At 43.2% G+C, this 11,987-nt stretch overlaps 2 protein-coding genes across 5 annotated transcripts in view; one reads left to right on the forward strand and one right to left on the reverse strand.

The window, feature by feature from the left end:
* Window positions 1-9,280, forward strand: part of ASAP2 (ArfGAP with SH3 domain, ankyrin repeat and PH domain 2) — a 128,415-nt gene extending 119,135 nt beyond the window's left edge. The window contains exons 25-28 of one of the 2 annotated variants that reach the window (XM_021719117.1): window positions 3,796-3,845; window positions 4,289-4,380; window positions 4,778-4,900; window positions 6,765-9,280. In XM_021719117.1, coding sequence (XP_021574792.1) covers window positions 3,796-3,845; window positions 4,289-4,380; window positions 4,778-4,900; window positions 6,765-6,839 — 340 coding nt within the window. In that variant the 3' untranslated portion in view covers window positions 6,840-9,280. The remainder of the gene's footprint in view (window positions 1-3,795; window positions 3,846-4,288; window positions 4,381-4,777; window positions 4,901-6,764) is intronic. The other variant, XM_021719118.1, reaches the window with a different exon arrangement.
* Window positions 9,281-9,731: 451 nt separating this feature from the next.
* The window catches only part of ITGB1BP1 (integrin subunit beta 1 binding protein 1), a 16,438-nt gene continuing 14,182 nt past the window's right edge, over window positions 9,732-11,987 (reverse strand). For all 3 annotated transcript variants that reach the window (XM_008071190.1, XM_008071189.1, XM_021719121.1), the window contains 3 exons: window positions 11,242-11,334; window positions 10,534-10,683; window positions 9,732-9,989 (listed from right to left, as the gene is read on the reverse strand). In XM_008071190.1, coding sequence (XP_008069381.1) covers window positions 9,918-9,989; window positions 10,534-10,683; window positions 11,242-11,334 — 315 coding nt within the window. In that variant the 3' untranslated portion in view covers window positions 9,732-9,917. The remainder of the gene's footprint in view (window positions 9,990-10,533; window positions 10,684-11,241; window positions 11,335-11,987) is intronic.

The following is an 11,987-nucleotide window of genomic DNA, read 5'->3' on the forward strand; positions in this document are numbered from 1 at the left end:
CTCCAACCTGGGTGACAGAGTGAGACTCTGACTCAAAAAAAAAAAAAACCAAAATAAAAACTACTAGCTGGAGGATTGTCTAGTTTTTATCTTCCAGTTCTTGTATTTATTTATTTATTTATTTCTATTTATTTATTTATTTTGAGTTGGAGTCTCACTCTGTCACCCAGACTGGAGTGCCGTGGCATGCTCCCGGCCACTGCACCCTCAACCTGTTGGACTCTGGTGATCCTTCTGCCTCATCCTTCCAAGTAGCCAAAACTACAGGCACACACTACCATGCCTGGCTAGTTTTTGATTTATTGTAGAGACGAGGTCTCACCAAGTTGCCCAGGCGGGTCTCAAACCCTTGGACTCAGGCAGTCCACTCGCCTCGGCCTCCCAAAGTGCTGGGAGTACAGGCTGAACCACCAAGCCCGGCTATCTTCCAGTTCTTACATCAAGTTTTTCATGCCTGCTCTTATATAAGTTAAACTCTTTTTATAGTAGTATTTCCTTTTTGTTTCATGAGATCACTTTTTCTTATCTCTCTGAGAATTTTGGGGGTGCACTTGTTCTAGTTTTTGCTTTTCTGCCTAGTGTGTTTCTTCCATGTTTTGATCTCTGTGCTAGGGGCTTTTCTCCATAAGTCTATTGCTCCATGCTCGTGTGTTCCTACTTCAGGTGAGATAAAAACTGGCAAACTGCACCCTAATGCACAGCGCTGCCAGTGGTGGGTTTTACTGTGGAGTAGACTGGCTGGGCCTTTGGGAAACTCTGAATTTGGGCCCTTTGTTCTTGGACAACTCAGATTTCCTAGAGAATAGTCTTAAAGTCTCTTGCCTGAGGCTATAAATTTGCCGGGAGTTAAACTTTTACTTGATCCCTCTGATTTTCAAGATACCCCCAACAGCTATACCTGTCCCCCAGTGCAGATGCCCTCTGTTTTGCCCTTTCCAAGAACAGAAACTTCTGGTCTTAGTGGGGTTTGTGCAAGGCTGTGACTAGGCTATTCAGAGTTGGAGTGGGAATTGTGGAATTAACTAGTTCCTTAAACAGATTTTTAACTGATCCTTAAATGCCCTGCTTATACTCCCAGAGATTTTGAGCCTTTTCGGGGCACACAGGACAAATGGGAGTATTCAGGGTGTTCCTCCCTGCTGACGTAAGATTCCCTTCCTGAGATCAACTGGGATGTTTATGATTTATCTTCCCATTTCCAACTTCCAAAATGTTTCCTTTTTTGTTCTCTTTGTTCTTTTTGGTTTATTTTTTTAAAAATTCTTTGCCTTGGGAGGAAGTGGAAGTAAATATATTTCAGTCTGCTGTTTTTAACCAGAAGCCTCAGAACTTTTTTTTGTTTTGTTTTGTTTTGTTTTGTATTGTTTTGTTTTAGTTGGAGTCTCACTCAGTCGCCCAGACTGGAGTGCAGTGGCACGTTCCCAGCCACTGCAGCCTCGACTTGCTGGGCTCCGGCGATCCTTCTGCCTCAGCCTTCCAAGTAGCTGGAACTACAGGCACGCACTACCACACCCGGCTAATTTTTGATTTATTGTAGAGATGAGGTCTTGCCAAGTTGTTCAGGCGGGTCTCAAACCCGTGGGCTCAGGCAATTCACTCACCTCAGCCTCCCAAGGCGTAGGATTACAGGCTGAGCCACCGAGCTCGGCTCAGAACTTTTTAAAAACTTTTAAAGAGCAACTTTGTAAGGTAACTCTCTAAATCTTGCATATCCAGGCCTTCCTATTCTTAAGCAGATACTGAATCATGTTGTAATGAATATTGTTTCAAGTACCAATTATTATTTTTTGCCTCTACTAAATGGCCACAGGCTGTGCTTCTCTTGGCTCCTGGGCCATATGGTCTTTATATTAGTTTTTTTTCTCTCTTCCCTTATAATACCCTCTAGATTTGCACTTTCCAAGCTGCTGTTTTTCAACAGACCAAGTCATGTGTTGAAGTTCCAGATAAGAAGCAGTGACTCTCAGCTCTTATGGGAGGGCCCTGAGGACAGTGGGTGATGGCTGTCAGGTGCAGGGTTCTGGACACATTCTTTCTAGCTGTTTTGAGGTTCTTCTGCCTTTCTTGGTTTTCAGAAGCGTTTTAGCCAGAGGATGCTGGATGAGTTTCCTCTTTAACACAGTCTTACCTGGTTTCAGGTGTGACTAAAAGGAAAGTAGGGGCAGAGCAGGTGAGGTTAGTGTGTCCAAGGACAAATTAGGGCGAATGGAATCATGTTGTCAGTGTGCAGTGGAGTGTAGTTTCTAAAGGAATATGGTGTGTCTTCTTTGTAACGGGGCAGTCTCCCCTCATAATTTTGTCCTAGGTATTAGTCAGGATGCTCACACTTGTTCTCTTAGGGCAGGTGTCAATAAACCGGTCCATAGGCCAAATCCAGTCTACCGCCACCTGTCTTTTCGGACTCTTAAGCTAAGAATGGCTTTTATATTTGTAATTGGTTGGGAAAAAAATCAAAAGAAGAGTATTTTATGGTACATGAAAATTGCATGAGACTCAGATTTCAGTGCCCATAAATGAAGTTTTATTAGAAATAGAACTATGCTTGTCTGTTTATATACACTGTCTGTGACTGCTCTCATGCCACAGGGGCAGAGTTGCATAGTTGCAAAAGAGATGCTAGAATCCACAAAGCCTAAGAAATTTCCTAGCTGGCTCTTTAAAGAAAAAGCCTGCTGACTGCTGTCTTAGAGGATCAGGCCTTGCTGATCTTCTAAGAAGTATTTTATAGTGTGAGAGTTTTGTAGTTGGTGGTGACTGCAGGCCAGCGTTCAGCCGGGTCAGTGTGATGATGTGTGCTGGGACATTTACACCCAGAGACTTGAATGGAAGTGGAATGACCAGACTGGTCAGATTGGTGAGGCTTCCGTTTTGATGCCTTTTCAATGTCTTAAAAATATGAGCAAAACCAATGTTACATTTTCTTCACCTTCGTTCTGAGACTGCAGGCACCGAGGCCCAGACAGGGTTCATTCAGGGCAACAAAGGAAGTGTCTGATGTAAGGCAGTATGCAATGGAAGAATTTATCCTTCCCCAGTCTTCCTCTTCTGCTTCTCCAGTCCCTTTCCCCCACTGCTCACCAAGCCTCCATTGTATGCCCAGCTACAAGATCAAGACCCACCAGGGAACTACGCTAGAGCTCCTCCCCTGGCTCCTCCCAGACCTATGACACTTGTCTGTATTTCGAGAGTTGACAGATCAATTGTCACACATTTTGCAGATGAAAATGCCAACTCTCAGAAACCCACTTATCCAGGTCCACCAGATGGTAGGTGTGAATTGATAGACCTCTGTCTGCAGCTCTAAGAAGCACTCCCTTGCTTGTGTGTTTCTATCTCATGGCTTTTAGACCTGCTGGACCCAGAGGCTCACGGATGGGACCTGAGCCTGTGATCAGCCACCTTCATTCCCTGAAGCAGGGACCATAGAGCACAGAGGCACAGATGACACTGAACCAGAGATCAAGATTCAGCCCCTCCCTTTCACATGAAGGGAGTAAGGCAAAGGGAGGGGGAGGGGTAGAGGTAGTGGCTAGTGCCCAGCTTCTAGCCCCAGCCCCTAGTCATTGGCTTCAGACCCACATGGATGGGTGCTCTAGAAGAAGCCTGGTTTCAGGCCCAGGAACCTTGGATCTAGCACATTCCTTCGGGCTTCTCATTTTTCCTTTTTCCATAAAAAAGAGGTAGCTAAATGACAATTCAGCTCTTAAGTTTTCAGCTTAAACACAGAAGTTTCCCTTATGAAAGGGGATGAGGAAGGAACAGGTACCAGTAAATATTTTTTCCCCTTCTTTGTAGGACTGACAAGTCCACCTCACTGATCAACAAAGGCCACCCAAAAGGACCTGGTAATTATTTAATTTGGGACTGAGTTTGTTTCTGCTTTGTCTGTGGGCAGCATGAGGCACATTTCCAGCAAGGTGGCCAGCCCTGAGGTGGGGCCCAGCTGGTCTCCATTCCCCAGCCTTCCTGCCCTCCTCGGGCCCTGATGCTCCTGCTCTGAGCTGCTTGGCTTCTCACTCCTGTCCCCTCCGACTGCCATGGCGGGCTGGGGATGCCCCTGGTGACAGCCAACTCACTTTGAGACACTTGCTCACCCCTCATGCTCTGGAAGGGCTGCATCCAAGGCAGAAGGTCTATTGGCTTTTGGGGGACTTTTCCTTCAACAGATCAGAACATCTGGGGAAATCTGGTATCAGATACCACACTGTGGCTTTTACATTTATTGTTTACATCTCGTGTTTATGATCAATGGAACAGCTTATAAAAGTGCTTCATTTTTGCCTTAAAGCAGTAGATCTCTCTGGAACAGAAGCTCTGGGTCCTCTGTCCAACGCCGTGGCCCTGCAGCCTCCTGCACCCATGCCCCGGAAGTCTCAGGCAGTAAGTGGAAGAGCCTCCTTTCCTGTCCCTTTGCTCTAGCCAGATAGCACAGAGGGTTCTACAAAGGCTCAGGGAAAGCAAGTCTTTTCCTCTGCCTCTGGAGAGTGGCCTTCTTCCTGGGACCTAGTTGCTTGGATCTGGGCAGCTGGCAGTCTTAGGCCTCTCGCTGCAGTTCCAGGACAGATCCACTCACAAGCGCCAAGTCCTGGCTACTTCATTTCCCAACTCTTGGCCCCTGCTCCTGGCTTAGCTGGGATCTCTTCCCTTATCCCCAGCTCCCAAGCTGCAGTGGCCTGTCCCACTGTGGCATCTGTGGGCTCCTCAGCCTGGGTATAGGAATCTTGAGACCAGTTCTCTACCCCAAGACACTAACCCTTTGCCCTCTTTCCTGATGCAGACCAAGTTGAAGCCCAAGAGGGTTAAAGCGCTCTATAACTGTGTGGCCGACAACCCAGATGAGCTGACCTTCTCTGAGGGGGACGTGATCGTTGTGGATGGGGAGGAGGACCAGGAGTGGTGGGTGAGTCAGGGGTGCTTCTGGGAGGGGCCCCAGGGGCTGAGCTGCATCCCTGCCCACCTGGCCAAAGACCTGCTCACAAGTGAGTTTCTCTCTCAGCCTGAGCTGAGTCCAGTCCTGTTTCCTGGTGCCACTCTCTGGTCCTCAGCCCTCTAGCCACTCTGCCCCTTAGCATCCTCAGATATGTCTTCCTCCATGGACACAGCTTCTGAGTGGGCCTGATTCATCTCCCCAGTGGGCAGGCCAACTTGGGCTGCAGTTTCAGGAGTACATTTGAGACCTGAAATGAGACCCTTTATTTTTAGGCCTTGATTTTCTGGGTTATTATCCAACCCCATTGCCAGATTAGTGGAGTAGGGTGTCTAGAAAGAGATCTGATCTAGAGGACAGAGTCCCCAGGTATGGATCTGGTTCTGATGCAAGCTGTGGGCTGCTCAGACATCCAGCAGGGTACAGGAGCAAGATGAGCACGGGGCTTCCCTGGTGACCTTAAGAATTCAGGCTTGGGCAAGCCCTTTGGGCCCTCTCTCACTGTGGGAGCTTTTCTGTCCTCTCAATAAATCCTGCTTTCAAAAAAAAATTCAGGCTCTGCCACTTATAGGAGGCTTGGGCTTTTATCTTGGAGCTTTAGAGCCATCATCCAGAAAGGGAAGTCACCCACAGCACTTGTAAAGATGAAATGGAAGGCCCCCTCTAAGAGGCAGCTGGGTGGTGGGATGAACTGACCGGAGCGAAGCGTGTGCAAAAAGCCGGTGGCAGTGTCTCTTGCCCTGTGGACACTAATGGCGCAGTACCAGAGTTCAGCTGAGGACTCAGGACTTAAGAAACTGCTTTGCTTTGTGAAGTGCAAGTTTTGACACTGCCCTTGTCGCTGTCCCTAGCAGAGCTCCCGCATATTTAAGTTGTAAGTTCTTGGAGTCCATAGCCCTTGTGAGCTCTCAGGACCGTGCAGCACTGCTCTGGTGTGGCTAGGCTTGCCAGTCTTTCTTGTGGCCTCGTTTGGGATTAAAGTGTCTGTGGGTTAGGAGGTCCCGCCACCACCAGCCACACTACAGCACAGGCACAGAAGGTGCCACGGCTCCTGGGCTTCTGGGCTCCTGGGTTCAGTGAGGAGAGTGCCCAGCCTGTGAGGACCTGAACTTGCTCCCTCCCCAACAGTCGACCAGGCCCACCAGCAAGTGGGAGCCTGCCTGACTGGCTCTTACACTTGCCTACAAACCACCATATGGATGGGGCTCCAACCTGACAACAGGCTTAGCCATGTGGAAAGTACTTGTTCATTTCCCAAACTAGAAATATAGAAAGTAATAAAGAAGAGTGTTGCCACGGCCCTCCACCCCCAGGAAATCCTACCATTTATATTTTGGCCATTTTTAGACTTTTATTTGCCTACATATTTACATTGTTGGGATCATTCTTGGATATAGGTGAAATAATTTGCCCAGAGTGGGCACACATGGATTTGTTGAAGCCTTCCATAAATGCCTGACTAAATTTAAATGGAGCCAAGTCACACCTTGGCCACTTTGATTTTGCAGCTCACACACTTACGTTACTCAACAACTTCTTTATTTTTTAAAGAGGCAGGTGGGAAATAGTGGTCTGATAGCCGACCCGTGTGCCCCCCCAGGACTGGAGACCCAGGTAGACATGTCTGTCCTCACAGCTAAATGGGAGACACAGCTGGTAAGAGTTCCAGGGGGACATGAACTGTTGGAAATGTGAATGAGGAACAAATAGTTCAGATGTTTTAACCAGTAATTCCTTGTCAGAAGAAATTCTTCTAAACAAGCCTTTTTTCTCACCACAAGCCATATGAATTGCCCTTCAGAGGAATTTTAATGACAAGCTAAACTTTTCATTTCAGATCGGCCACATTGAGGGAGATCCCAGTCGCAAAGGAGCATTTCCTGTGTCATTCGTGCACTTTATTGCTGACTAAATTGCTACTGAGCAAATGCCTCTTTTAACGCTTATGTTCCTGTTTCATTATCGGTACCAAAACTCTCACCAGATAACCAGTTTCATGAACTGTAGTGTACAGTAGCCCATTTTCTCTAATACCACTGTTCTGTTTTAAAAACTCGCAGTTTTTACATAGAAATGAATTTTTATAATTTGTGTTTTTCATGAAACATTGCTGTGTTTTTATTAGAAAAAAAAATGGAATTTCCTAAAAGGTGAACTGAAAAGTTATTTTAACTGTAAAACCAAGATCCTGCATCTATACAATTAGCTAAATCTAAAAATATTTGAAGAATATATTTTTTTTAAAAAAAGAAGAAGAGTATTGGAAGTAAAACTCTTCTTGCTATCCTTGGCCCAATTATGGAGTTGGTGACCTTTAGTGCAATTTTTATTTGAGGAAGCCAGTCAGCTGCTTCAGAAGTACGTGCCCAGCCATGGACTTTTCTCGGTAAAATGCCATCAGTTCACCCTTAAAGACATATTCCTTTGAAATCCACTGAATGTTTATTTAAAGCAACTTGGAAATGTACACATTAGCATTGTACTTTCTAGCCCTGATTTGTGGGGTTGCAGCTATCACTATATTCTGCATGTGTGTATAACCTGTTATTGTGAACAATCATACTTAACAAAACTACTGATGGTTTATTACAACATATGGTAATTGCAGTTGAGTTCTAGGTTATATGAAACTGCATTTCCTGAATTTGGTTAAAAACTAAGGATGATGGATTGCAAAACAGTTCTTTAAACTAGTTTATATGCTTTAGGTGTTTTGGAATTTGCCTTCTTAAATTCTTTAATCACACAGAAAGCAACTGTACACAATAGAATTCTGTGGCCCTGACCACAACATACTAACACATCACTTGCTGTTTCCTATTGAGTGTACCACTGCCTTCCCTTTCTAGCCCACGAGAATGTTTACTCAGCTTAGTGTCTTGTATTTATATAATATTCCAACAGGAATGGTAGTTACACTGTCTTGAAATTTAATCTGTCCATCTGTTTATAATCAAGAGCATATTGAAAATCTATAGGTCCCAGTTAATAAAATACTCCCAAACATCCCAGTTTTTACGACTTAAGGCCATCGTATCATTCTTAAGCTACTTGGGGAGAGGGGTTGTGAATTAAATTAGGTTGTATATTATAAAATCAAATCTCATTAGTTTAATGAACTTGACTGTCATACCTCTATTTAGTAATTGTGAGCATACGATTCATAGTAGGAATATTGGAAATTTTGGCACTCTTTGGGAACAGGCATATGATGCCCACTTGGGCTTTTAACAAAAGTAAAGGAATAAATTTAAGTATAGGCTTGGAGAGTGAGGCCACAATGCTATGACAGCATTTGTTGTGATGGTACATTTGATTGAAGCAGCCTGTCTATATTATGCAAGACTTTTTAAGTGTAGAGCTCTTTTTGTTGTTGTTGTCTTGTTTTTTTGGGGGGGTTTTTTTGGGCATTAATTGTACTTTTTGTTGCTATTAAGGAAGACAGAACAAACTGGAATGCTTTATGATGTTGTATAGCGATTGCTTCTTGCCTTTCAAAGTCCTGGGCAAAAATGTGTTAGATCTGTAATTAAAGTCTTTTTTTAAAGCACTACATCTGTTTTCACTAATTGTTAATTTCTGTTTGAACCCTTCATTTAGTTAATTTTCTCATAGATTAAAGAAGGTAAACAGATGTATTTTGCACAGTGCACTTCTTGCATCTATTTTTAACAATCCTCCTGTATCTGTTTTATCTTACAGTCAAGCCTTTTGACTATGTGGTGCCAGCTATATATGAGGAATCAAGTTGATTCATATCAGCATTTGAACTCTAGTCCCAAACTAATCTATCAGGTTCACTGGTACATAAATATCTAGGAAATATTTTTCCAATCTACAATTTGGTGGTGCTATTGTGCAGTAATTAATAGTACTCTTACCAGAGGAGAAATTATACTAACTTCCCTGCTAATATCCTTTTTTAGTTTTTTGCTCTTAGCAAATTAAAAAAAGAAAAGCAACTAAGAGAAAGGAAAACATTGTAGATATCTATTTATATTTAAAGTTTATGTTTCATGAACTTCAGCTGCAGGATTCTGGCATTTGGTGTGCCAATTTCCATCAAATCTGACTTCTAGGGATGATGACTCAGAAATATATGCACAGACTAATAGTTAAGGGGTGGATGACATAATATGCAGCTTAGAATGCTATTTTGAGATGTATGATATTCAGTTCATTCACTTGATTACTTTGGTCGAGTTGCAGCGCAACTGTATATATTGTATAACCTAAATTGATTCTTATTTTCATTGTCTTTAATGCAGTGATTTATAATTAGAGCATGTTTAATAAGTTTACTCTTGTTAACTAGTCATTTGACTGGAAAAAAATAAAATACTTTTAAATGGACATAGTTTCATTTTTAATGTTTTTAATCTTTAAAGTGTTGTATACTGATGGTCTTTTTTAAAAAAAAAGTACACTAACACACTATACATGAGACCCTTTAAATACCTATTACTTTTATCCTAAGGAGTAATCTTATAAGGTTTTTCTTAACTCCTAGATAAACATTATGGTTTACAAGCATGTTGTCTGGGCATCATACTTTTGAAAATGTGTGTTCTTTAAGTTGGCAAATCACTGTTCCAAACAATCGAGATCCCTAGGCAAAGCCAGTGATGCCATGCCACGGGTAAGCTGCTACAGGCAGGTTTCAATAGTCATCTTCAGGCCCTCAGTGTTTATTATTCACTGAGTGGACTTCTGTGACACTTGGGTTTTAAGCTTAAATGTGTTTGAAAGTGACAAATGAGGTTTTTTTAATCCCAAAAAGTAGATGACTTCATTGAGAGTTAAGTCACTGTATAATACGACACATTTTAATATAAAAACAAACGATCAACATTTTATACATTGCATTTTCTTCAGAAAATCTGGAGCAAGGGATCACTTCATATTTCTACAATAGTTCAACATGGCAGATCAAAAACAGAACTATTTAGCTGAACTTTGAGTTAAAGTTGACTTCCACTTGATTGCAGATTCAAGTTTTCTCAGATGTTAACACAGAGTCAAAAGCGGTAGATAACACCTTGCATATTGCCTGTGCTTGTTCCTACATCATGTGAAAAGATATAGTAAGAGCAGTCATTTAATTTGATCAGCAAAAACATAAACCTGAGCCCCTTAACACCTCTCCTAAGCCTACACATCATCACTTCTGGAAAACCAGCATGTGCCTGCCTTGGTCAGTGGGACCCACACATGTGGGTCCTTGTGCTCTCCTTCAGAGAAGAGCACACACAGTCAACACACATCTGCTGCAGCCTATGAGAAAGCTGATCGCTGAGTCAGGGAGGACAATGTGTAGAAACGGAGGGAGCCTTTGGCCTCTGGAGGACACACCACCTTCCCTCATCTACCGGGGTTTCCTCCAAACCTTTAAATCCAGGCACGATGCATGCTGCTGCTGGGCCTAACAGAAGTAGTTAACCTGCACTAAGTTCTAGACAGCTGGCTTACCTGGGGCTTACTATGCATTGTTAGGTGGCCAGAGTTAGGGTTAGTGTTTCTTCAACCTTTGAAAAGGCTGTTAGTAGTCTCCAGGTTTGGCCACTTCACTTGATATAAGAAACGGACCAAAGTAACAAAAGTCTCACCAGGCTGTTGCACTGATAAACCCACAGGCTGTATTCTTCATTACTTGCATCTGTGGTCTTCAGAGCCAATAAGCTCTTTCCTGCCCCCAGACCATCATCGTAACACACCATCCGGATAATTAAATATAGAGCATGTCTATGCAAAACATCCTATGGAGATCAGGAAAAATTCAGAAAGATTACGACTGTGTTAAATGTTAATTAGTTCTTATGACACACATCTTCCCAGGTAGAGCATACGGTGAGGCTTCAAACATGGCATATCCATGGATCTGGCAGAAAGTAGTTGTACAGGTTTCTCACCCCAAGGGATGTTCTGGTATGCTCGGTTACGGGGCAATGTGCTTTTGGGATCACATCCTCCTACTTAAATCCCATTAGTACAGGAGTCCGGTGATCTAAACTTACTATCCCGGTCACTGTGCCTACTTTTCAAGTTGACGCTGCTCTTAATTGATGTAGTTTCTAAGCTGAAAATGCGTTAGGCGCCATCAGTGGGGAGGTTGCATTGGGCCCTGCCTACACTGGAGAGACAAAGAAAGCCTCTCATCGCCCTAAGAAATGGGTCGCATTCAAGACTAGCTGCCAGGAACATTTAAAAACCAACCACTCTGCAAACAGGAGCAGCCTTTTTTTAAGCAGGCTCTTAATGGCCTGAATTTGGTTACCTAAAACACATTTTTTTCCTTAATAAATTATATTACTTACATACTGATCTGATGTTGATACTTTTATACCATACTTGGAAACTCCCATAATAAATTCTTCCTCCAGAGGAACAAAAGGTAACTTTCCATCTTGCTGTAAAGCAAAAATAAAAATAGACTTACGTCTGATGAGTCACTTTTATTATCTGACCATCACAAGCCCAAACCCTTTAAAGAATGTGGGGTACACATTAGCTGTGCAAGAATTTCTAAAGAGGCAGAAAAAAATGTTCCCCCATTTCTTTTTTTTTCTTGAGTTGGAGTGTCACTCTGTCACCGAGGCTGGAGTGCAGTGGCACTTTCACGGCTACCACAGCCTCAATCTGTTGGGCTCAGGTGATCCTTCCTCTTCAGCCTTCCAAGCAGTTGGAATTACAGACTTGCACCACCACGCCCAGCCAATTTTTTGATTTATTGTAGAGATGAGGTCTTGCCAAGTTGCACAGGCTGGTCTCGAACCTTTGGGCTCAGGCAATCCTCTTGCCTCGGCCTCCCAAAGTGCTGGGATTATAGGTGTGAGCCACCACGCCTGGCCTCCCCCAATTCTTTTGTAGCCCACAAATCTGAGTGGGCTACAAAAGAAAATTCAGATCCATCCCTTTCATGCATATTGTTCTATCCTTTTGTCTTGAATGTTAACCCAAATCACACACTGAGATACTTCTCACAGATCCTAGTGAGATTAAAATATTTACATGAGAAAAGTAAAGGTCTTTTAATTTTTTTTTTTTTTTTTTTTTTTTTTTG

The sequence above is a fragment of the Carlito syrichta genome, unplaced genomic scaffold (genome assembly GCF_000164805.1).
Source record: "Carlito syrichta isolate Samal-C Ts95f unplaced genomic scaffold, Tarsius_syrichta-2.0.1 Scaffold314155, whole genome shotgun sequence".
Classification (NCBI taxonomy): Eukaryota; Metazoa; Chordata; class Mammalia; order Primates; family Tarsiidae; genus Carlito; species Carlito syrichta.